The sequence below is a fragment of the Cantharellus anzutake genome (assembly GCF_015039405.1).
Source record: "Cantharellus anzutake strain C23 chromosome Unknown EI90scaffold_90, whole genome shotgun sequence".
Taxonomy (NCBI): Eukaryota; Fungi; Basidiomycota; class Agaricomycetes; order Cantharellales; family Hydnaceae; genus Cantharellus; species Cantharellus anzutake.
The window spans coordinates 86273-111317 of record NW_024067040.1 but is presented as its reverse complement, the minus strand read 5'-3'; the positions used below and the strand labels follow the sequence as shown (position 1 = coordinate 111317).

General features: G+C 49.5%; 9 protein-coding genes across 9 annotated transcripts; 5 read left to right on the top strand and 4 right to left on the bottom strand.

Moving 5' to 3' along the window:
* Positions 1-128: 128 nt before the first annotated feature.
* Positions 129-1474, top strand: EI90DRAFT_3132586 (uncharacterized protein; the record flags this gene model as incomplete). Its single annotated transcript, XM_039064485.1, has 4 exons — positions 129-302; positions 354-491; positions 556-652; positions 705-1474. The coding sequence occupies 4 exons, from the start codon at positions 129-131 to the stop codon at positions 1472-1474; spliced, it is 1179 nt and encodes a 392-aa protein (XP_038910049.1).
* A 5610-nt stretch (positions 1475-7084) lies between these two features.
* Positions 7085-7861, top strand: EI90DRAFT_3082132 (uncharacterized protein; the record flags this gene model as incomplete). The annotated part of the gene is made up of 2 exons (XM_039061986.1): positions 7085-7719; positions 7772-7861. A coding segment is annotated over one exon (162 nt), but the record flags the coding sequence as incomplete, so codon positions are not given.
* Positions 7590-8830, top strand: EI90DRAFT_3082123 (uncharacterized protein; the record flags this gene model as incomplete). The annotated part of the gene is made up of 8 exons (XM_039061985.1): positions 7590-7644; positions 7680-7789; positions 7846-7895; positions 7947-8056; positions 8114-8189; positions 8226-8271; positions 8332-8629; positions 8686-8830. The coding sequence occupies 7 exons, from the start codon at positions 7590-7592 to the stop codon at positions 8449-8451; spliced, it is 567 nt and encodes a 188-aa protein (XP_038910047.1). The 3' UTR covers positions 8452-8629; positions 8686-8830.
* On the bottom strand, positions 8419-9179 carry EI90DRAFT_3082119 (uncharacterized protein). Its single transcript, XM_039061984.1, has one exon. The coding sequence runs from the start codon at positions 9142-9144 to the stop codon at positions 8872-8874; it is 273 nt and encodes a 90-aa protein (XP_038910046.1). The 5' UTR covers positions 9145-9179; the 3' UTR covers positions 8419-8871.
* A 527-nt stretch (positions 9180-9706) lies between these two features.
* Positions 9707-10478, bottom strand: EI90DRAFT_2677705 (uncharacterized protein). The gene has a single exon (XM_039053451.1). It carries the CDS (start codon positions 10292-10294, stop codon positions 9827-9829), a length of 468 nt encoding a protein of 155 aa, XP_038910045.1. The 5' UTR covers positions 10295-10478; the 3' UTR covers positions 9707-9826.
* Positions 10479-11250: 772 nt separating this feature from the next.
* On the top strand, positions 11251-11523 carry EI90DRAFT_3082115 (uncharacterized protein; the record flags this gene model as incomplete). The annotated part of the gene is made up of 1 exon (XM_039061983.1): positions 11251-11523. A coding segment is annotated over one exon (175 nt), but the record flags the coding sequence as incomplete, so codon positions are not given.
* Positions 11524-14847: 3324 nt separating this feature from the next.
* Positions 14848-15297, bottom strand: EI90DRAFT_3020772 (uncharacterized protein; the record flags this gene model as incomplete). Its single annotated transcript, XM_039057544.1, has 3 exons — positions 14848-15014; positions 15057-15126; positions 15190-15297. 3 exons carry the CDS (start codon positions 15295-15297, stop codon positions 14848-14850), a joined length of 345 nt encoding a protein of 114 aa, XP_038910043.1.
* A 5526-nt stretch (positions 15298-20823) lies between these two features.
* On the bottom strand, positions 20824-21384 carry EI90DRAFT_3132580 (uncharacterized protein; the record flags this gene model as incomplete). The annotated part of the gene is made up of 4 exons (XM_039064484.1): positions 20824-20978; positions 21041-21113; positions 21186-21259; positions 21327-21384. The coding sequence occupies 4 exons, from the start codon at positions 21382-21384 to the stop codon at positions 20824-20826; spliced, it is 360 nt and encodes a 119-aa protein (XP_038910042.1).
* Positions 21385-23654: 2270 nt separating this feature from the next.
* Positions 23655-23934, top strand: EI90DRAFT_3082089 (uncharacterized protein; the record flags this gene model as incomplete). The annotated part of the gene is made up of 1 exon (XM_039061982.1): positions 23655-23934. The coding sequence occupies exon 1, from the start codon at positions 23731-23733 to the stop codon at positions 23929-23931; it is 201 nt and encodes a 66-aa protein (XP_038910041.1). The 5' UTR covers positions 23655-23730.
* Positions 23935-25045: the final 1111 nt, after the last annotated feature.

Here is a 25045-nt window from a genome sequence, read left to right as displayed (position 1 = left end):
CCACCATCTCGCTTCCCAAACCATGCCAGCCAAACGAAAAAAACCCTGAGGGTTTGGTCCCTCAGCTACGATCAGGGTGCTGCTCACGTACAACAACAGACAACGAGTCTGCCAGTGCCACCCCACCCATGGTTGCCGTCAAGGCTGAAATTAAGTCTGAGCCTCACACTCCAAAGGTTCAATGGGACACCAATGAACGCTGGACAGAGCGCCCAATTGAATATCTCACAAACCACCTTGATGTTCGACTGAAAATGTTCAGTGATTCTGTCAAGGATGCAAGGAAGGAGTCACGGAAAAAGGTGAGCATCTAATATGATGCCTTTCAACTCTCACCACTCACTATCACCTAGGTTGTTGGTAGCAAACCCAAAGTTGAATATTACCGTGAGATAGCAAAGGCTGTCTTTGATGTCGAAGGGGAACCGGATCGTGGCGCTTATTTAATGGAACCTGAGCGCTATGCAACCTGTCTTAGGTCGGATCACTTAGTAAGTTTATTAGTTGCTGAGGTCACTGTAGCTCATCTAGTATTCTCCCAATTGTAGTTTACAGAAGACATACACCAGATATCGCAAAATGCTACAGCAGACCGGTGAGGGCCTCAAAGATGAGGATGAGGATAAGAATGAAATGCACAGAAACCAGCTAGGTAGCGTACATGTCAATTACTTGGTACACTGCTTATTTTCTCATTTTTGAAGAGATGATTCATGCATCTTTCCCATGGTGGAACACACTGCATGGATGGTGGTCAGAGCATCCAAAATACGCATTCCAGATGGTAACAAACTCAACAAGCGGCACTGGGAAGATGGTAAGTGATTTTGAACAAGCCGTCTTTGTGCCTCCAGAGCAAGTTGCTGCACCCATTGAGACCAATACCTCCCGTCCACCTTCACCACCAGCCATCGTAAATGCACTGCTTTCCCATGTCAACTCACCAATTTCTTGGGCCGAACCACCACCTCAGGTTGACATGGGACTTCTTAATACGGACACCACCCTTTTTCGCATGGAGTCGCCCACTGGTTTTCCACTCTCCCTTCCAGACTCGCAGCTCCCTGATGTCAAGCCAGGGATTAATGCAGAAGACTCAAGTGTGTCTTCATCTCATACACTGGCAAGGTCAACCCCAGGGCCTGCCACACTCAAGTCCAAGGTTGACTTGACGCTCATGGCTTCACGCACATCAGGGTCAAAGGGCCACAAAGATTTTATTGCCGATTTCCATGAGGCAGCACGGGTTGATCAGGTTCAAGCTCAACAAGAGGCTGAATACCATCATGTACAGCAGATGGCACGGTTTGAGCTCAAGAGAGAAAAGATGCACCATAAATTTGAAATTGAGTCGCTCAGGCTTCAGTTACAACTTGCGCAGGTCCAGTCACAGCCACAGCAGCAGCAACAGCTGCAGCAACAGCCACAACAACAGCATGATCCCACATTTGATTTTGGGAGTCTCAATTTTTAGATTTCTTTATGCTCAGTGTGAAAAAACCACAAAAAATTCATCTTCATACTCATACACATGTAGTACAAATATTTGAATATGAAAATTTTAGTAGAGAGCATCAAAAAGAGCTGCCTGTACAAGACAGCGCTTCTGGTGCCCTTCCAATTCTCGGGGCAGTGATGACCCTGCTCCACCCCAGGTGAAACCTGCAACTGGTTCATCATCCTCGCTATCATCTTCACCACTCCTGCCCTCCTCAACCCATTCCCAGAAATCACTTTCATACTCCTCATCTTCAACACATGCTGCAAAAGAGTGGATGATCAAACATGTGCGGACCCATGCAAGCAAAAGTACATAATCACGCTCTGAATTGATCTGTTGACGGAGTCCACGAAGTGACTGGAAGCGACCTTTGAGGTACCCCACAGCATGTTCTGACCTTATGCACACCTGTAAAAAAGGACATTTAAATCATAAATAATCATGAGAGGTCTTGGAAATAACTCACCGTAGATAAATGATAGTTGAATTGGCAGTTTGATGCTGCAAGTGATTGTGGCCGCTTGTAAGGCACCATACACCATGGGGAGAGTGCATATGCAGAGTCGGCCCACAACCATTCACCATTGCGGAAAAGCTGGTCAGATTCTTTGAATGCACGGGATTCCTTGAATGCCGTTGAGTCGTGCATACTGCCAGGGTGTCAGAGACCAGGTTCGAGACAAAGGAAAGTCTCCATGGTGGAGGGCTTCGGCCTCAGCAACTTATGCCAAGAGCGCTGTGCCTAGTAACACGTCCATGCCCTAACTTACTAACTGGCAACCAGAACTGAAGGGGGGTAACTCTAGTTGATTTTATTACTGAAGTGTAACCTATGTACAAGTTGGATATATATATGGTTACAGCGAAGACGGGTCCGCAAATGGTGGAGCCGAACGGAGCAGAGCTAACGGGGATAAACATTAGCCAACTGAATATTACCGACGAGTCGGGTCGCGGGGTTAACGGAAAGGTGGGTGATAACCCAGAAATGGAAAGGAGGGATAGGCCCGAAGGTGGGCTCTGCAGGGCAGGCGAGTGTATTGCCCAGCGGAGGCGGGAGTGTGCTAGCGGACGTCGGAGCTGTCTGGAAGTCTTTGGGGCTCCGTACTTAGGGAGGCGTAGGTAATAAATTGAAAGGAGGGGGTGGTGACCATCGAGGGGTACCGAGAGGATTGCGGAATACAGGAGCTCCGAGGTTAGTAAAGAAGGAGCGGAGGTAGACCGGAGGGATCGGAGGGACCAGAAGTCGATGGCTGGGAATGGATATGACACAGGGGGTGTTAGAACCAGGCAGATTCGGACGACTCCAGAGTGGAATCGGAGACTTAGCATGGAAGGACCTCGGCCTCAGCGACTCAGGTGGAGCACTGTGCCATTGCTGGTTGTCCTGGGGGTCCCTAATTTCAGATCTAGCAGAGGGAAAGTCTCTTGGGGGAATTCAGGTCGATTTCAGACTGAGGTTACAAGTTACTATGTACATTGTATATAAGGAGGGGTCCGGAATCAAAAGGAGCAAGGGTACTCCGAAAGGAGACAAAGGGAGCTGAAAGGAGGGGCAACACCGAGGGTCAAGGGTTTGACTCAATGGTGTTTCCCAAAGGAGGAGTGAAGGGCCAAGGCCCAAGGAGGAAGGAGGGAGGATGGGAGTGGGGAATGGCCAGCTGACTGAATAGAAAGGAAGCAGCAGCCCAAATAGGAATGAGGGAGTATAGCGGAACTGAATGGGACAATGCAATAGTTGCAAGGTCCAAGGTAAGTCCAGAAAGTCCAAACTCGGAAGTTAAACTCCGGAATATTGGCAAACGTAATTAAATGGAATGAGCTAACCAATACAATGGGTATAAGCGGAGGTGGGGTCAAAGTCTGAGGTCGGAGCTAAGACCGGAGGTTCCGGAGACAGAGACACAAACAGGATTCCGGAGCAGAGGTCCGGAGTCGGGAGCATAGGTGTTGCGTACTCATCTGGAAGGTGTCGAGGTTGGGGTTGGACCTGGAATGTTCCAGAGTCGGACCGAAGATGGTGTTGGAGCCGGAGGTGGGATAACCTCTTGGGAGTCGGCAAGGAGAAGGTGACGGAAGGGAAGTAGGGCTCTGGAGTTGGTTTCGGAGTTCTGGGAGCCCAGAGTGGAGGTCGGGATTGTACGGATATGACAGGGGGGCCAAGCACATAGTCGATGATGCATAGGTTTGGTAATGTTACAAGCTAAAAGGATATTAATACCGGTGTTCCACATATATAAAAAAAATTGATAGTAATCCACATACTGTAAGACTGAGAGAATAGTTGGACTTCCGGTCAAAAAACTGCTCCCCAAAATGTCCTGGCTTGGATGCGAGAGGGAGAAGAGTACCATCCACCATACAAAAACCCGGCCTCCATGCGTGACAAGACACACTCTCCACCCAGTCCGATGCCTCCCGCTTCTCAGCTGCATTTGGCCATCGAATGGCCTGGTTATGCAGTGGCAAAAAGGCCATGATAACACAACGTGTGGCCTTGACAACCATGCCTGCACTGCAGCCTGCCCACTGTGCAATGGCATCAACAGACGCTGCATTGCTGAAATGGCCGAACCGATAGAGAGCAATTGCAAGCTGGCAATCAACAGGCCACTGGTCATTCCTGGAGCTGCTTTGGAAACATGGGTGGGCCTGGATGAGGGAGACGAGGATGTTGAATGTGTGATGTGAGACATGTAGATTTTGATGGAAGCGGGGGGGGTCATCTTCTTTATAGCACAAAAGAATAAGCGCTAACTGGCTGCATTTCAGGACATCATTGTTAGAGATGGGCGGAAACGGACGACTCCGGAGTGGAATCGGAGACTTAGCGTGGAGGGACCTTGGCCTCAGCGACTCAAGCGGAGCGCTGTGCCATTGCTGTTTGTCCATTTGGTCCTTAATTTCACAGTAGGTGAGCAGGAAGTCTCTTGGGGGCATTTCAGGTCGATTTCGGACTGAAACCAGACGAGTATGTACAAGCACCGATATATATATAAGGAAGGGGCAAAAGCACAAGGAGAAACAAAGGGCGACCGAATCGGAACGAAGACGTCCGAACAGGAACAAAGGGTTAGAGGGAGCAGAGCGGTACCGAAGGTCATAGGGCAAGACCTGTGATACATCCGAAAGGAGGTAGAGTGGGCGAGGCCCAGAGGGGCAGGAGGATGAGGGGAAGTGGGGGTGATGACTAACTGGCTAGAATAGAAGGAAGCAGTAGTCCAAATAGGGATGAGGGGGAATTGCGAGAAATACATTACAAACGGCGAGAGTGCCGGAGGCGGTCCGCGAAGCTCGGGGGTTGCGGAGCTTACGGAGGTTACGGAGGCGGGGTTGGAAGTCCGAGGAATATTGGCAATGGTGTTTACGTAGTATGAGGTCACCAATGCAATGGACTAAGACCGAGGTGGAGTCAAAGTCCGAGGTATGGACTATGACGGAGGCTCGGAGTAAGGTACGAACGGTGTCCGAGTGTGAAGTACGGAACAGCGGTGGATGGTCGTAACTTGGCGGAAGGGTGGCGGAGGAGTGACGGAGGAAGGAGAGAGGGGACAGGTAAGGAAGAGTAGTCAGGTCCGAAGGTGGATATCGGAATGGACGGAGAAAGCGTAGGGGATGACGGGAGGGTGGAGGTGTGGTGAGGGGGGAGCGGAGTTGTAGGAAGGGTGGCGAGTAGGGCGATGTTCGGTCCGAGATGAGTATCGGAACGGACGGAGAAGGGGTCGGAGAGGTAAGAGGAGGGGTGTGTTGCCAAGACCGAAGGTGAGTATCGGAAAGGCAGCGGTAGGTTATGACTCCGGAGGTGAAGAGGGTGGAGGTCTGGAAGTCGGGTCGGGGTCGGGTATGCACGGATATGACAATCATGTGGAAAAAGGACTCGGGTGGAAAGGAGAGTGGAGAGGAAAAGTCGCACCCGAAACATGGACCGCCTGAATGAGCGATGTAGGGACTGCAGCACTTGGTTGCATTCAGCAACCAATGACAAGTTGGATGGCTGGGAGATGTTGCTGGTGTTACCATTGCCAGTGTCAGTGTCGTTGTCACTGCTGCTGCTGCTGCTGCTGCTGCTGTTGGTCATTGTTGATGTGGAGGTTGAACTGGTATCTGGGTTACTAGTGTTGTCAGAGGATGTGCTGGAGTTAACAGAGTCGGTACCCTTTAGTCTGAGAGTTCGGCATTGTTGATAGTAACGTGCACGGAGCCGGTGGGCATGCTGGATGGTAGAATGGATGAGTCGCTTGCGATCAGAAGGAACGGGCATTAGAGTGGCTAATTACATAATAGGAACATAGAGGATATGGGTGACGGACTTACCCAACCCACTTTGGATGCACTTATAAGACGAAATGTCGGACTAGCAATGTTGTCGCTCAGTCCCGTTGTACGTGAACTAAATGTATATTAGAGTAATCACCTAGCGATGTTGTCGCTGGTGTACGAATATTAGATACACGTTTTATGGACGATGAACAAGAGATAACCAACACACCTCAGTCCCGTTGTACGTGAACTGAGGAAAGGTTGGGTTGTGAAAAAATTGTTCTTTTATAGTCAGGCGCTATGAATGCGCACTGACTTTGGCACGGACGCCACCAAGAAAGGCAATAGGTGTAAATCTAAACGCCACACGACTCAACATCACCAAACGTGAGTTGGTCATAGCGAACACCATAATACCAAGAATTCTAACAGCACTTTAGAGGCTTGTACTGTGAATGCCCAACTGGAGCATCTAAACTGGACCCAAAGTCGCTCTAAACTTGGGTCGCACGTGAGTCAAATTTTGTCCATTTTAGATCCAATTCATAATCCAGTTTAGACCCCCAAAGGTCCTTCAGTATGGGTGAGAGGAAATGTGTACTTCCTGTCTCTACATAACAACTCGTTTTCTATATTAGCGCCTTCGCGTCCAAATCGATAGGAAATGGTACAAGAGGCACATGCAAGAAATTTGTTTAATTATCCGAGCCTCGATATCCGGGCAGCCAGCGCACACGATTTATTCAGGGACCAACCATCTACTCCCCATGACATAGGGAATGCCGCCCTGGATAATCCCAATACCTTCAAACCACCGGTTTGGGCCCAAGTCGCTGGTATCCGTCTTGGTGAGATTGCGACCGAAGATTGAAGTGCGGGGCTTCACACTGATTCCTGCGATGGTGTAGATACCGGCGAGGAAATTAAGTGCTCATCGGTGGTCTTGTCCACACCTTCCTTTCCGGCGAGATTCATATTGGCCTTGTAGCCTACCATCTGGCCAGGGCGCATCAATGACCCGGCGTCTCCACCAGAAGGCATATCCGCTTCTTTGAGAAAAGCGAGATTTCAGACTGAAGACACACGCCCTCGCTTGGACAAAGACAGCATAGATTGGAATCATCCGCAAATAATGGAACAAAAGGGCGATTCAGACATTACACCGTTCTCGTATCTTACTGATCGTGCCGCCAATGAGGTTTAGTCTATTTCCCGAAACCCACAGGATAATGTCATGAATGTTAATTCTGATTAGCTTTATGTTTAGGCCCGATATACTGCCCATCGATAGAGTCCAAAGTCATCAGGCTCACCGAAAAAGACGGACATACTGTATGGTTGGAACGGTATATCCTGTACTCTCCCAGGGGATAAGCAAGAACAAATGCTGCGTACCATTCGGGGACTTGAAAATGTCAATATGATTCGATCAGGTTACAGTGTCGAATATAACTGTATCAATGCTCGGGAGCTCAAAGGTCAGCTTCTTGGCCTCATTCGTGGGTCTCCGTTATCACCGTGCAGCAACTCTTGAGACGAAACGTATACCTGAATTGTTTCTCGCTGGTCATATAAATGGTATGCCAAGGCTCGTACGTATATGGTTTTGATTGTAATGCTTTTTTCAGGCACTACTTGATACGAAGAGGCCGCCGCCCAAGGCATTCTTGCGGGTGCTAATGCGGGACTTTCTGCGCTTTATCGATCGCCAAAGAAGCAGTTTGTACTAACGCGAGCGGATGGCGTTTGGGGAGTGATGGTCGATGACCTGATTTCAAGGGGCGCCGGAGAACCGTATCGCATGTTTACCAGTAGGAGCGAATATCGTATGACTATCAGAGGTGATAATGCAAACATGAGGCTCACCGATTTGGCCTTCCATCGTTCAGCTCCATTGCTGAACACAAAACAAGTGTAGGTCGAGCTGTCGGAATCGTCTCTGATAGAAGATGGACGAGGCACGTCCCATCAATGGATGACCTGAAACGAATCAAAACTTCGTTAGAACAGCACACATCGAGTCCCCAAGTTTGCGGTCTGAAAAGAAAAGAATAGGAACTCTTCACTTACAACCTTATCTCAAGGGATGGAATGCCGCAGGTTTCAGGGTTGCCGCCGATGGGATTCAGCGAAGGTGCTTTTTATTTTGGTCCTTCTAGCTTACGAAGCGTTCACTCTGACACAGTGCTTACTACCTCTTGGGTTTCCTGACTATCCCTACGCGGGATTTCGTTCCAATCAAACCGGAGCTAGCTCAATATCATCCGCGAATCCTTGATCGAGTGGATATTGAAGGTTGGAATAAAACCTATCGCCTCTCAAGGGAGTTAAGAATGGAACTTTTGCCCCTAGGTCGATACCGATTTAATCTCAAGCATCAAGCGCATGACGTTAAAGTCTTCATGCAAGATGAGGAAATGACTCTCCCGTCCGACATTAATTACAGCGACGTATAGGGGCTTAGCTACGAAGTCCAGGAGAGACTCACAAAACTGAGGCCGACAAGTATTGTAGGTTAAGTCAGATCTATGGCTGCCAGTGTATTGATGAATGTCCATGCACCCAAACAGGGTGCCGCGAAGCGCATGGAGGGCATGACACCGACCTCACTGCTCCATATCATTGGGCATGTGAGGGGAAGCAAAAGTGCCGCTTCAACAAAGGGCATGAGGGGGCCAGACGCTGCATGATTGTGACGGATAGAACAATCGGGATCGATATCGTATCATCATTATAGTTCCATACAGTGCGCACATTCGTAATATGTGCTGGGGCCCATAAAATAAAGGAGTCTCAGTGTTCATGTCTTCATTCAATGCTTGGCAGATCAGCATTTCCGAAAGTCGTCGTCCCGCCACCATACTTTGTTCCTACTTCATTTTTCAGCGAGGGATTATCAGGCTCAACGATTTGTTATGACTCCACCTGCAACAAGTGCGCTTCCGTCGTCTCTCGCCACAGGGGGGTTATCTTCTAGATGAATATTGCCAAAATTCTCCTCAACGGAGGCTACAATTTTGGTGCCATCAGGGGGAGCAATCTCAGTAGCTGTCTCATGCTGCTCCTTAGGCTCGTCCTCGCTGTCAGCGGATTCCTCGGCCCCCTCTTCGTCATCCCCAGACGACTCCTCGTCTTCGAAATCGAACTGATGGGGACAGACCATTCGACTGGACTCGTGAGATGAAGAAAAGTGCACTCACTGGATCGTAAATCACTCGAATGATCAAGCTGCAGCTGGGACATGTGGCGATGTCTTCGTAGTTTTTGAGCTGAACTTTGCTAATCTCGAAGCGATCGCCGCACGGACATGGGTAGTGGAAAACCCTTGCCTCTTTGTCCCACGTCATATCCTCAATCTCGATCTCATCATAGTAACCGCCCATTGTTTGCTCAAGTCTGTGACTGCCTTGACCAACTTGATGCCAGTCACATGGCACCAGTGATAATTTCTGCGTCGATATTCAAATTCAAACACAGTCCCTTGACGTTGGATATCCAAGTATCCGACATTGGACATAACCAATTTGTTGACGTAGCAACCCGACATGGCGCACCGAGTCGCACATATTGCGACTACCCGCACTGGCGGCGGGATGGACCCTATTATCTAACTATCGGATTGATATCGCGTTCAGACACCTGCCGGCTGATAACACAATTGCCTCCCGATATTTTATCACTGGCAGAATATACGTATTGATAATATTGTTCATAAATACAACGTTTTCCAATTAGCCGTCGCATAACAAGGGTATATGCAGTAGGGTTAATTTCTCCTTGCTAGTAGTGGTGCTTGTCGAACATAGCCCTGAGGACAACGTGTGAATTCCAAGATCACAGAACCCGTGAGTAACCCTCGCGAGCCACTCCCTTAACGAACTCGTGCCTCGATGCCAACTTAACTCAAGGTCACATCCTATTGCTAAGCAAGGAAAACATTTTCGCAGCATTGATGGCTGCCACGACTGACGCTCGGCTTGAGACACTGGGAAACAGTCAACCTCTTGTGCCCATCACCAGAGAAAAGGAGGGATTGAGAGTGTGTGAAGTGAATTTGTAACTGGATTACCTGGATCTATGTAGGTTGCCCCCGGATCGTGAACAGAATGCACAACGAAACGAAGAAACCTTGGTACAAAAAGGTTTCTTCGATATCAGGTAGCACTTGAAAAGCACATAGCTAAGTGTAGTAGCGGCATAAAAGTGATTGCCAGGGAGGTATGTAGCAAAGATCCCAATCAGGTAGCCGAAACCAACAGGGCGCCCTGAGTGTTCCGACTCAAGGAGCTGGCATGGAGGGGTCCAAAGGGCATTATCAACACTACTGATTCGGGGCACAGTGCTGAGTATTCTGCCTACTTGGTATGTTCGGATCAGACAACACCGGAACAGAGAAATACGCCATGAATCCCATGTTCGTCCCACCTCCGGAGGATACTCATTCCACTTGGTTTTACAGCAAAGAACTTGGACAAGTCGAAGCTGGACTGCTCCGAACTTGTGTGAGTGCGTGGCTATCCCTGTGTAATGCATCCATCCAGAGGTCTTAGAGTGACGAGGCGGCCAGAAAAAGCCGAGGGCTATGATGGGGATAATATAACTTAACCCGGCGGAGAACTAAGGTACCCCCATTAATATGGTGTACTTTCCCTTTATCTCTTCCCCCCTGTTCCCGATGGAGGCCAGGTACTACTGCGCTCTACCCCGGTCCTCGTAGCCCGTACTAACACCACCGTGTGGAACCGGAACCGGAGGATCAAGGAACTCTCCGTGCCGTCGGCAACCCACGCGCTCGTGAAGGCCTGGGAAGACAACCTTAAGCTCCCGAGATCCATGCCAGATAAGCGGACAAAGCACCCGAATCGGGTACCCATCGAAGAGTTCTCCGCCGTCGAGACCCCGTCATCCTGTGGATCGGCGTGATGTGGGTCTCTCTCGGGTAATTTGAATGACGGCCTCGACGTGACCTCCAAGTACTGTAAGAAGTCCCTTGATATCGCCGTCGTCGACGTCGACGTCGAGATCAGAGAATTCAGTTGTGACCCACGGGAGGCCCGACGTCCCAAGCTCCTCCTCCGCCCAACCCTCTCTTCCAACTCCACCCATTGATACCCGCGAACATCTTGCCGCTTTTTTTCGGTCTCCCCATCCTCTATATACCTAGTCTACACCTTACACTGGTGAGGGAAACCGACGGTTTCTTTATTGCCGACGGCGGGAAATACCAAAGCTTCCTTGCATGTTACCGCTAGCCAACGTCATCCTCCACGCCTGACAAGAGCAAGAACGAGCTCTTTCGAGCGTAAGAACAACTGTATAGACGCTGCCTTTGATGGTGTTATACCAGTACACAAAGTCGTGGTTGAATTGAATGTCAAAGTTGAATGAGATAAAAGCGTGCAGACATTGAATAGGAGTTCCTTTCTCGATCAAATAAGTTGGGCAATCTGCAGCGGCACGTGGCTTGCTCGCTCCCTTTTGCTACACTAGTAGTCGCAATATTCCTAAGTGGCTAACGTAGTCATTCCGCATGGGTCGCCCGTGATTCAAGAAGTATAGTACAGTCGCATTATTGCATATTATCTCACTACATGCATCTTAAACATGATCTACAGGATACCCCTTGAAGAACGAGTCATTTCGATGCATGTTTCCATTCTGATCTACTGGCACGCCCTGGAAAGTGCCAACATGATCAGATGGATGTTCCGGAAACACATGGTTCAAACCAGTGGGTCTCGGGAGTTGATATGTTGTTCGCTGAATGCTGCTGGTCATACTAGAGTCGTTTCTGGGCAAGTTGATCGTTTGGCTCGCATGCATTGGGTCATTTCCCTGTGGGGAGCAAAATAATTATATAACGGCGTAAGTGAGTAACGAAACATGGTTGGGGGGGATAAACGGGAGTCCTACTTGGCTCACTTCTCCCTGTTCCATACTTCGCCCTTGATCATTGGATCCTGTGTGACGGGAGACGGCGCCCCCTTCACCAGGTATGATCTGAAAATGTTCCATGAGCAACGCCAGGTGAATATGGTTTAAAGAACATGGGGGAGGACCTCAACCTCTTGTTCGCTGATGCCTTCGTCGCATGCAGCGAGGTTCTGAAGGAGGGGATGGCGTTCTTCGTTCTGGGACATGTGCCAAATGATTCGTCTTGTGTGCTGACGCGTTTTGACCGGAGTTCAAAGGATGAGTAGGGTTCTGGAGAGAATGGGGTGTGGTTTAACTGGCCGCTGTAAGCTATTATTTAACAACAAACCAACCCGGACCTAGCGGATTCGTAGGGCGATTGGTTTTCTGTTGGTGCGAATGGTATTGGAGTTGAGGGTCTAAGGGGATGGTTTTGTATTTCATACGCACGGTCGCAGTGCAGAGAGCATGAGATACCATGACATGTGAACGGAAAAACCTCGGGGATGATTTCGAGTGTGTCTTCCTAAAATTGGAGCTTAGATGGTGATTGACCTCTTAAGCTTGGTCGGGATCTGCATTGAACTGTGTCGCTTGTGTCGCTTAGGGCTAATCAGCATTCATTTGTAGCGTGACTACATGCGAAGGGAATTCAAATTTCCTCACCTTCATGGCGGGATGGAAGCAAATGTTCCCCACTTTAGCCCGTAGGGCGGGTTATAGAAATCCTTCATTTGGGCCTGGTATATATTATGTAAGTGCTGTGCTTGCGGATGGAGGTCGTCAGCAAGAATTACGTAGGTATCTCGTCAGCCTATTGCTGAGCGTATGTATCTCGCTTTTTGGTGGGATTGGATGTTAGGTCTAATCTGTACCCACTTCAGTATAATCGCGGACCGTGGGAGTCGGACTGTCAGATGTGTGCCCGATCCTCTCGTCACTGCTCTTCGCATCCCGGCGTAATCTGGGAAGTCGTGCTGATGGACGGAACGCGATGTGGGTGTGTTATGCATGGGTGTCATTACAGTGTAATGTGCGAGCGCGCGCTGGGCGGCTTCAACATGAGGCAAGCACAATTAGTCCGCCACTTTGGGTCAGATCCGAGTCACCTGTTTTCCAACAAATGGTGTGTATTCCTGGGTCTTTCAGGGTTTCTGAGCATGTTAGCTGAGATCTTGAATAGCAAATTGGCGATGAACGTGCATCGGATAGCAATCGCATGCTTTTTATCATTCCCAAAGTGCCAAGATTTGGGTCGTTAGCTCCATGGCCTCTGTGAGGCCTCGAGGCATGGGAGCTAGAAGCCCCTAACTTGTGAAGTTGGTACAGGAATTGATCGCAAACCGAGCGGGCAAGTTTTCTTGCCATCGTTTGACAAACTAGGAGAGCTAAGCGAGGGGAAAAAGGCAAACATGAAAGAACACTGACCCTACTAAGGTACCGTCTGCTCATGAGTTACTGTTGCGTGATCTTCCCCGCAGCAGCCTGTTGATCAAAATTGTGCGGCTTGGGCGATTGAATGCCTGCACTACGCTAATCCCCGGTTCATGGACGGCAACGCACAACAAGTTTGCAAAGCATCAAAACCCTGAGAATCCTCCCACATATACTATGCCAGTGAACAGCCACTCGATTCGTTTTGCTATTCATTCGGACAAGGTGGAGCATCAATTGACGCGCTAGCCAAGAACATGAACGTTCAAGCCAGCTGCAGCTGTTTCCAATTTTAAGCTTGAAAAAATATCACTGCTGTCGCGCGCGCGCTATCCGCCACACAAATCAAAAACTCGTCTTCTTACATCATGATGCAAGAATCCTGTAGACCATATGACCAGGAACTCGATCAAAGTATAGTTGTAGATGGCCTCACGCAGGGGTTCCGGAAGAGCATTCGCAATAAGTTGAATGGATTTTTGACACAAAAAAAAAATCCCCCAATGAATTCGCTGGAAGCGAAAAGGTCGGCCATGCTTCGTCAGGCTAATCGCCGAGGATCATTTCCATTTGAAGCCGAGTCTTCCAGTAGAAATTTTTTGGCTAAAGAGCTGCAGTTCGATGCACTACCGGACAACGTGCTTGCTAGCGGCGCGGGCCCTTGGTTGTTCGCAGACTGAATGACCGCTGGCCTGCCTGGGCAGAGAGCAGAACGGTTCACCATCACCAGTACTGAACCGATGATATCATATGATCCACAATGCCAAGTTGAGGTGTGGCTTACGACACCCACACCAAAGTGGGCTAGGTCAGTCGGTGTGCGTCTGCTGTTGCAACAAACCCGGTACCATGAGTCGAGCCGCCCTCGAGTCATCACGGTTGACATATGAAAATGGAATCGAGCCCCTGACTGGATTATATGTGTGCACAGGCCGTTAATAAATCTGATTCCCATCTAGCAAAATGCTGAGTGTGGAAGCATGAACAGGAGGAACTGACCTAAGACAAATCTCCATAAAAGACTCCTGATATTCTCATTGATGAATCGAAGCTGGAACCCCACCCGGGATATTAACTCTTCAAGCTACAGGATGCTTGTTAGTGTGCCAATGCACAAGCCCGTTTCCCACGCGCTAACACCAGGAATTTCGAATACACGGCAGTAGGGTAAAGTGTCTGTATGCTCGTCCGCTCGTTCTCCTCGGATTTCATTAAACCCAGATCTTACACCTTTGACGAATCCTCACTTACCAGTTCTTCTGTGTTTTTGTATGCTCCGGCGCTTGCGGCCAGGAGCGGGGATCGTCGCAATTCAAATACTCACACTCAATGCCAGTGGGATTGTGTTCTTTCATCCCCAAGGACTTCTCCACAGCCAGCGACGATCTGAATCTTCAACTGGAAGAATTAGGCTGTGGCATTACGCCATATGATTGTCTCATGGAGGCGAGCAAGCGTGGCCACGAGTGGCGTCTATATAAGGCAAAACTCAGAGATGTGTTACCATTCGCATCCGGGCGGTATTCAAATTTCCATTTGCAGAGTCACGTTGGCAACGTTCTCAGCGGTTCGCGTCATCGGCACACACACACGGGGGGATCGACATAGTATAATCCTTTTGACTCCGATGAACTCCAATCAGGTTACTTGGAGGACTCGCACACCACCAACTACTCAGGGGTCACCAAGAAGGTTAGCGCTCTGAATGCTTATTGCAACAACATGAAGCGTAGACAAAACTAGAAACATTGGTCGCTGGCAACGAGGATTTGGTCTACGGGGTGCGCCGGGAGCCCGTTCACTCCATGTTCATCGATCCACTCCCCGGCCCTCGGGGGCGGGGTCTGGTCGACTGGGTATGGTGTGAACCCATTGCTGGCCCCTGTATATGGATATCCTGCTGATGCTAAGCGATGGTGTTGAGCGAGTCAAAGCGGCCACTGCTAACCTGCGTAAGTATTCGGGGTGCCCAGACCGAAGGGGTTTGGCTGGTCCTCTGCGGGAACTGGGGTGTGATTCTATTGAACTAATTGATCAGCCAAGGAGGAGGATATAGCGGAAGGGGAATTAGTTGCACGGACCTCAGCATTCGTAGCCTCATCGTTATCGGAACCGCTGTTATCTTCAGCCAAATCGCTAGGCTCGGAGCCCGCGTCATCACTGTCTCTGGACGCCGATCCCTTTTTCATACGTTAATCTGGCAGTTAGCTTAGGTGGCTAATTCCGCATGGAATAATACCTGCCTCAGGTTGTGTAGGGACCGAGGGATCTTGGCCGGTGCGGTCAGAGAGCCCCTCCAACATGCGAGCAATTTGGTGACGGTGGCTTTGAGGGATTTCTGAGTGACGAAAGTTGCCGATGCGTTAGGAAAAAAAGTTGACGAGACGCTAAAAGTATGAGCCCTGACCACACACAGTGAATTTGCGAAAAGACGACGCAATGAGTGAGGACACTGCTGATGTGCGTTGGATACGCCTTTCACAGCGAAGTGCAGTTTGGGCGAATGGCAACAGAAGGGGAACAAGTGGGTAAAGTGAGTGGTGGGACTTGCGCAACTTTATATATCACCTCTGGCTTTTCTGATTGCATCTTGGAGCTGTTTGCAGCGGAGAGGAGCAGCTGGAAAGGTTTTTTTTACCACGAAGCGCGAAGCCCAAACATGGAAAGAGGGAAACGTGTGCGTGCACGCATGTCATCTGGCCATGTGTCTCCACCCCCTTTTTTGGTGAATGAATACAAGACTGGCACATGCGGTATATGCGTAGCGATGCGTACGGAGAGTTTTCAACATAAAAGGGTGCATAGCTCCTGTCCGAGAAAATGATATGAATTCGGGCTTCTGCCCGACACCCGACCGATCGCTGAACACGAGGCAGACAAAGGAGCGCGGCATGATTTGAGCATACCCAGGACGGTGAAAAACGGGGGATACCCCTACAAAATGCGTAGAGGCGATGTCAACACCTCCAGCGTCTGGGGCTTTGGATAAATTAATTGCATGACCCGCAAATTTGACTCTAGTGCGGTGCATGAGGCCCCTTGTGCAGCTCCGAAGAAGTGTAAGCTACGTATTCCGGACAGGGAACAAAGGGCAAAAATTTCACAACATGTGTAATCCATAATTGGTCGTGCTAATGAATAGCCCAGCTGTTGGCTACATGAATGGCGGTGTTGACGGACTAAGTTCCCCCGCAAAGTCTCATTAATTGGTATGGCCCATACAACGAATCTTTAAATACTAAGCGCCCAAAGGTGGCCTCGTGTACTGCAAGAATGCAAGGAGTGTGCCCCTGGCGAATTGATGAGGAAGAAAAAGCCACTTAGTACTAACATGTGGATTATCACTCGATTCAATAAGATACCAAAACAAAAAAAAAAAAACAAGGCACCGCGCCACGCGTGTACTACCACCACCAACCCTCACTATGCAGGTTGGATTGGAATTGTGGGCCCCCTGGGCGGGGTCCCAAGGGTGTATTCACACCGATCCTTGTGTCTCGGAATGTTGTTTCACCAACTCATCGTACCAGAGGCCAGTTCGATTTTAGGGGGGCAAAGTTAAAGCTCGAATCAGGCCTAAACTCTTTTCCTTGTAGCTCTGATACTTCAACAACAAGGCTCTCTAGTAGCTGGTCATGAGTGCTAGCTGAATCTGATTCAGACTCGTAAAAGTTGGATGCAGCAAACTGTTGGAGGAGCAGCGCAACAACCGTGCCACAAGGCACGTGCTGTTATCAACATGTGACATGTTTTATGTGCCACATGATCACTTCCTCTTTTCTATTACTTCGGACTTGTCCGCGACAGACTACGGCGGATATCTCCATTTATTTTCTTTTCCTCAGTTCTCATAGTCGTATCACGCTTGAGGCTGAGACGGACTCTTTCCTCATAGACCTTCCATAACCGTACGACTATTTCGTCACAAACCGGCTCGGCTTCGAACTGAATGTGAACATGACTCAATTCAGTTTGCAAGCGCGTTTGCGCTTCTAACTTCGACTTTGGCTGGCACTGGGCCAGCCCACTCCACTAGGGGAACTGCTGGGACTTTTGGCGTGGACATCAGGTTGTCCGCTCAACTTGGACTCGGAGTGCTGAATGTCGCACACACTGCGGACGTCGCTCAGATCCGTGGGATCCTGCTCTGAACTCTATCTATAGAGGCTGGTATCCTGCCTAGCTCTGAACTGCTAGGAACCATGGAATCTTCTTGGACACTGGAGCTCGTTTCTGCGCCAAACTCAGGCATAACGTCGCTCTGAACCCCAGATTGGATTGGGAGTGCTGGGAACACAGTTCTGTGTGGAACCCTTGAGGTTTTGCTGTCTGATGTGAATTAGCGCTACCACTTCCGTGGTCGGCCAAGTCATCAACTGGCTCGTCACCACTGTCCTTTCTGGAGCATGGAAATGGCTCGGACTTGACACTGAAGTTGACACCGTATGAGTCGCCTCAGAGCAGTTTTTGTGCAACAGCAACAACATCGCTCATATGAGGACCCTGGACCGAATCAGACCACAGGCCTTGGACCTTGAGGTCGTGCCCGAGTTTGCGTCTGAACTTAGACGAGAATCCTTGGTAGAATGAGTCATCATGCCCTGAAGCGGTAAGGACGTTCTTCACTTCCAAACATGCAGCAACTTTGACATGGAACTTTCGCTGGCAACACGCAAGCACTTCATCTTATGGTCCTTCTCCACTCATCTTTCTTGCGATAAACGGGCTCTTCGTCGGCACTGTGGAAGCACAGCAAATCCGACGACCAAGTTCGGCCAACTCCGGCCTCCGAAAAATGCTGTCACGTCATTGCAAATTTTGGCTGAGAACCTGACGGTATGCACTGCCCTGTGACGATGAACGAGATTATGATACTTCCCTCTTCGTCTTCCCGATTCGATCATAACCGCGCTGGCTTAGTGTACAGGAGGATCTGAGCCTTTGATTATACTGGGGCACCCTGCCAGTAGCGCTAACTCTCGTATTACGGGTCACGCGCTCATGATTCGCACGATCTGTCGGCCTCGCCTGCAATACTGTATTTCTGAACATCTACCAACCTTTCGATGTTCTTGATCCTCTTTACCTGTAATTTATAGTGCTCGTTGGTGTCCTTATCATTAGGCAGCTTCTCCACGGTAGACGCTGCGCTATCTACACTAGCCACAACGAGTGGCTAGAAGTTTAACACGGCTTGCTCGATGTCCTATACCTTAACCTGGTCCTTAAATGTGCAAAGATTCACGCCTTTCCATGGATCCTTGTGCCTTAAGCCATCCCAATAAAGCTGTCTGATCAATTGGATGCAGAAACAACTTCGCATGAACCAAGTCTATGGCATCAACATTGGCACTTCGGATCAGCGAGCAAGTGAGCTCCCTTAGCGGAGGAGATAAGTGGGGGGTCTGACCTGATCACGCCCTCCTCTCCTCAATGCTTTCGCTCCTTCGCTCTCCCTGTTTGGTGTGTTGGTATCCTCTTCTGCGGTTGTCGTCCCGTAGTATGCGCCTACCAGTGGATAGGATGAGACATCTGGCCATAACTTGACCGATCCCTCATTGCCCACCACACACCATACCAATGTTGAGATGCCGAATACCAGAGTAGGAACAGCCCGGCCGCCAGCAGTTACCCCCTTTGGGAGGATGGTGTTGGGCGTCCCTTATGAAGCTGCTCAAGGCTTACGTAGTGTTCTGAAGATACCTAATCACACAATGCGGCACTCCCGCGCTGGTGGCCTGTGATCCGCAATCTCCACACAGCCAGTCAAGTGCGAAATGTCTTCCCCTTCGGTTAGAGCTTAGGAGACCGATTCGAATTCCATGTTACAACATATTGTAACGTTCATAATTGGAAGGGCGAAAGATGGAGGCTGCTGAATTACCTTGCCTCCCTGGTTTCCTTCTGAGGATCAGATCGGATTACCTGTTCGATAGTGGAATGATCTGCCAGTTTCTGAATCGAGCGAATGAAAAGGTTCCAAGGCCTGGCTTGGTCACCTGCCTAGAGCGCCATTGGGCTGTGGTAAGACTGTCAGGAATGTTGTCGCTGCCCAAATAGTGCACGATGTGATGTGGTGAGCAAGAGTGAACTTGTCCATTTGACACTTTTTGTGGATTTTGGTGAGAGGGTGCAGTTATGCAATTTTCAAATCCAAAATATACGTCGGAAAACCGCGACAAAACGAGTATGTATTCTTCGAGATTCGAGATTCGGAAGAGCACCATTAATGAGTTTAATGGACATTTGACATTAATTTGACACAATGAATTGAATTCACCAACAACTTGGGCTGAAAGTTGAACAACTAATCATCGATGCTGTGTAATTTGGCGCTAGCGTTGTATTGGCGGCGTGAGACTTGGTTGCTCCCACGAGCCTGGCCAGACTGAATGATCTGGCCTGCTGACCCAGCAGAGAAACAGAAACGGTTGAATTCATCACTGCAAGTCCGTATAAACCCGATATGATTGATGATATTTTTGATATGGTTGTGACATCGACACTGAGAGGGGGGGGTCAACCGATATGCTATATCGAGCTCGGCGTCATGAATCGAACCACGCCTTATGCGAACGATATCATGCGAACGGAATGAAGCCCTGACTGGCTCGGGGAGCATTTTTCAGTTGGCGGGCCTCGCAGAAACAGCGGGGGTCGCGGTGCAAAGGGAACATGCATCGCCTCTCCTTACAGCCTGTGCGGAGTTAATGAAGTTGACTCCTATCCGAGTTGTGGCGCCGAATGCTAAGCACCGAAACATGAATAGGGGGATCTGCCCCAAGAAGATACGGGGTTGATGCATCCTATGAGGGAACTAGAACGTATGGAATGTATGAGATTTTGATATTCGAATCGGACTCGATGGATCGCAACTGGAACTGGAGACGCCAGAAAAGAAGTTCCATATACAGTAATCAGTCAATTCTCAGATATATTGAAATATTTAGCAGCTTGCGGGAACATTGCAGTGCATGCCCAGAAACAGCAGCTCCGAACAGCCGAAAGAATCAGAAACATGGAGCAGTGCTTATGCCATGCCCCCAGCAACAAAGAACAAGAACGGGCCCAACCCTGAACTCATGAATGTTCGAGTGGCCCAATTAGTACCCAAGCTATACTCCTCTGACTTGCCAATGTGGCCAAGTGTTGGTGAAACCATTCACGCGCTTCGAGGCGCGAAAGGCGATCACTAACATCTTTTTCATTGGGGATCGGGGTACGTTGAATCGTTGTTCGTCTCGGACAGCTCTCCTTCACCGCCCTACTACCAGGTGTGCCACCCTTAACAGGGACACGAGCGAAGCCGATGCGGACGGCGCCAACTTCGCTTCCAAGAACGTCTCTACCATTAAGGGTCTTGCGCGCCCTAACATTGTGGTCATGGATGGCGCGCGTGTCCCGGCAAGTTCCCGCTCTCGGTCTTTCGGGTTTGCTTTTCGCTTTCTCCTCTTCGTAAAGGGGGGAGTTAATACGCACCCTTTTCTTTCGGGCCAGATTGGAAAGTATGGCGCAGGGCTACTAAGGTTGTGCGAGGTGTTGGGCGGAATTCATTAACAGGGATATACATAAGGCGGATGAATATTGGGACCCAGACCCCGCGCTGCGTGTGACACTTATTCATCGAGATTAAATATTATCAATGTCCCAGCGCGGCGTTTTTGAGCCCGGCTCGTGTCACATACAAGACTAGCTCGAGAAACCCTAGTGTAAAGTCACGAAGCACGAATCATCCAGAAACGTTGATTGATGGGGATTTGGTCTATGGGGTGCGCCGGAAACTCCGAGTCGTCCACTTCATCGAACCACTCCCGAGCCTGTTGGGGCGGGATTTGGTCGACTGGGTGCGGTGAGAACACACCGTGGTCCCCTGTACAAGGAATCACGCTGATGTTGAGCGGAAACGTTCAGCAAGTTAAGGCAACCACCAACCTGAGTAAGGATTGTTGGGGTTGTCCAGACCGACGGAGTTTGGACCGTCCTCCGCAGAAGCGGGGGCATGGTTCTAGATTGTCGTTATTGGACCAATTGGTCAGCAACGAAGACATAGCGGAAAGGGGGTAGTTCGGCCGCCCACATCAGCATGTGCAGTCTGATCGTTATTGGAGCCGCTGCTATCTTCCCTAGTCTCCGAACATGTATCCTCAGTTTCTGTGGACGATCCCTATCCGCATGCGAATTGACGGTTAGCTCAGTGGCAAACTACCCAGAACCATACCTGCCTCATGCTGTGTAGGGACCATGTCATCCAGGCCAGAGGGAGAGTCTCTTGACATGCGATTTGGTGATAGGAGTCTGAGGATTATGGACACGATGAGTGATGAGAGTTGTTGACCCCCCCAGCACGATGCAGATGGCTTAGGAGGGTTTTGGCGAGAGTAGCTAAAGGTAGAGGTCCTGTGTACATACAGTGAATTTACGACGCGTAGCAAGAAGGTAGCGGGTGAGAACACTGCTGATGTGTGAGGGGAATAGAAGGGGACCAGTGAGCGATGGGGCTTGCATCGTCTCTGGCTTTTTCTAGCCGTATTCTGGGAGTTGTTTCATTGGGGAAAAGCAGCAAGAGCGGTAAGGAGGTTGCTGCAGGAAACCGAACATGAGAAGCGCGCGCACACCCATTTCTATGCTATTAGGTCATGGGCTCTGTCCTCTTTAAGTAATAGCAAAAAAGACTGTTTTGTGCGGGAGTGGGTTATCAAACTCGGGAGAGATGTGATAATTTGGTATTGGCCGATGAACCAAACTGGGGGCATGAACGCACGACCGGCAATGCGGAATAGGTAATGCTTCTGTCCGTAATTGACCGATCCACCATAGTTCGCTGAACCACGGCGTGGCATAGTTTGAGCATATGCAAGACGGTGGAAATGGGGCTATCCAAATAAATGAGTAGAGGTGGTGTCTGAACCGGGAGCCTCACGCCAAAACTGCAGGAACAGCCACTCGGCTCTTCGGCCCTGCTCCCATTGCGATGCCCTGTCACTGTGATCATTCTCAGTAGGGTGAAAAAGGTCAAATTTTACAACATACCTAATCCGTCACCCCTGTGCTGAAATATTTGAACATCAATAGCCAAAAGTTAGAGGCTTGGCTTCATATACTATAAATATACAAATAATATGTCCAGACAAGCCTCCATGGCGAAATGATGGGAAAGCAAGGTCGTTATCTTCACTGAATATAATATATGTGAATTATCACTCATTGAATAAAACGCGAGGTCAAGGTGCAGCACTGTGTCACTGCAACTCTTCCTAACACGGTGGAGTTGATTCAGGTTTGGGGAGTTCTCGTCAATGCAATGGGCCCGAGTTCCAAGAGCATAGTTGATGCGGCGATACGACGGGTTCGTGTCTCGCCGAACGTTGCTGTGCCACTATGCATCACACCAGAGGGAAGGATGATAGAGGGATCTGATTTCTTGGGACATCGACCCCGAATAGGAAGACCCCATTGCAGCGAATATAGCAATGAGTTGCCACTGTTGTTATGTAGGAATGCAAAAGGACAAAGCCGAAGCATGCATGCCCTTGGTGCAGAGGGGGATCCCGATCAAATCGCCGCGAAAAATCCCCAGTGATTCGTGGGCTAGAAAGCTGGGAACAGACCCCCCAGAAGCCCGAGGGCGCAGGAGAAAGTGCCTCATCGCAGTGGGAGATTGCGCCATTAATTGAATGAAGCAACCTTATATGGAAAGCCTGCCGGAACGAAACATCCAAAACGCTCATCCCAACTCCGCAGAAGAGCCCCCGAGGGCCAAAAAAATTGGCATGGAAACGCCCTATCACAGATTGCTCGCAGCAGAGGATCCTGAACCAGTCAAGACCAGGAGAATTGCCCCTTGTGGTTATCGCATCTATGTCTCATTGTAGTGTTCTTAATACTGCTGTCCTTGGAGTGGAACGAAGGACGTATCAGTTGCCGTAAATATGAACGTCTGGACTATTTGATTTCATTGGAAGAATCCTCCAGGACGCATTCTCTGACATCTATTGTTGGTGATACACCAACATACAGAGCCTCGAACATTCAAGAAGCCCAAACGGGCAGAGTTTTGGTAAATGCAAAAGCAGCGGTCCGGGACACCGACAGATTATCGTTCCGTGAAAAAAAAGAAGATGTCGGCAATAACGACTCACCAAGAGAAGTAAAGATCGATCGGGATTCATTGTACCACTGAATTGAGTCGTAATCAGGCAACTTGAAAAGAAATAGCAAATTATTGGCTTCGGTGCGCGGAGTTCGTAGGTGTGGGGCCGAGGCGATGCGTCCAATTTGGAATGGTTGGGCCCTGTCTTTTTGTCGTCTCCTTCCATATGCTGGACTTTGAGAAGCTTGCGCTCGCGCCAGTCAAAGTGCCGGAAGAAGCATAGGATTAGTAGCCTAGTGCTTCTGTATATTCTCACCCCACCAGCTCCACCTGTCGCCCACCCGGACCGAAAGCAATCGGGCTAGAACACATCCAGCGCAATATAATAGTGGGGTCGTCGGGTCTGAAAAAACGCCGAACATGGATCTGGCAGATGTCCTCACTTTGGGTCGCCTAGGCTCGGTTCGCAGGCGGTGTAATCGATACTGACCCAACTTCTCTGGGTCCAATATTGCAGCCGCTTCGCTTATGGATGGAGATAATGCGGGGTTCTCAGCAAGAATTGAGTACCGCGTTTCGGCTGGATATAGATGTTCAACTGCAAGACCCACCCGGAGCAACCACCACGTACACTACGAGCCATCGGCCAAGGTACCATTGGGAACTGGCGTATCAGATGTTCCCAGGCACCTCATTGGTGCTGTTCGCATCCTGGTATATTCTGGGAGGCTGAAATGAGTGGCGGAATTCGGTGCAAGTGTGTCATTAGGTGTCATTGCAGCATTGTGTGCGGGACCACGCTGGAAAACATTAACATAAGGCAAGGACAATTAGTCCTTACTACAAAGAAATTGAGTTTCGCTTTGGGCCGCCCAAATGCTGCAAAAATGGTACTTATTGGAATGGAAAAGGGTCTCCTCTGAACATGATATGCTGACTCTTTGGGATGAACGTGCGTCGGATAGCAATTGGACGGTAACTTTTATTGGCTGTCATTTGACGAGAGGTAAGCGAAGGCAAAGGAGAAAAGCTGAAGAACACTAACGCCTCTAGGCTTGGACTTACATCATTTATATATACTACCGCGTGATTTACCCCGCAGCCTGTGTCACGGCTTCGCGATTGAATGTCTTATCACCATGTCTGTGTCATGCACGTGGTGTTACAACGGAAGTTGAAAACGCCAACGCTGAGTATCCCCCCACTCCAACCGTTTCGAACACTTGCTGGTGTTGGCTGTGCCTGTACGCGACATGATTCCCAGTCTTGCCAGTCGCGACTGAAAAATCGTGTGCGCACCCGTGGCGTTGAATATGGCCAATTGGTCCAAAACCGGTCCCTCACATCACGATGCAAGGATTCCACAGACATATCCATATATACCATATAATCCGCAGCCGTGGCCGTTACATGACGGGGTGGTTCGGAAGAAGCGCCCGCAATAAGTTGAATCAATAAACATTCCATTCGCAGGTCATACTTGATGCAGCAGTAGACGAGCACGTTTACGTGGGATTGGCGAGTTCAATGTTGTGTCGATTGCCGAATGAAGCCCTGGCCGGTTCAAAAATACGTTGATGAATGGAAATTGACAAAGAACGTCTTTCTATTCATGTAATGAACATCACTAAGAGTAAAGAGCCGCGACACATAGCTCCCTAGCGTGGGGATAATCACCGCGTTCGAGGGAGAGGTGAAGGGAATCGTACGCTGGAATATAAAGCACAGGGATTCAGTAGGACGTCGCTATGACCTCTGACAAGAGTTGAAATATTGGCAGTGAGTAGACCACCAATGGTTTGAGAGCCATGTGTTTGCGAGGCAGTCTGGACGTGGCTGTGCATCAC

Excerpts from the sequence above, each read along its gene's own strand:
- EI90DRAFT_3082119 (XM_039061984.1), bottom strand. The coding sequence starts at position 9,144 with ATGGGCGGTTACTATGATGAGATCGAGATTGAGGATATGACGTGGGAC.
- EI90DRAFT_2677705 (XM_039053451.1), bottom strand. The coding sequence starts at position 10,294 with ATGCATTACACAGGGATAGCCACGCACTCACACAAGTTCGGAGCAGTC.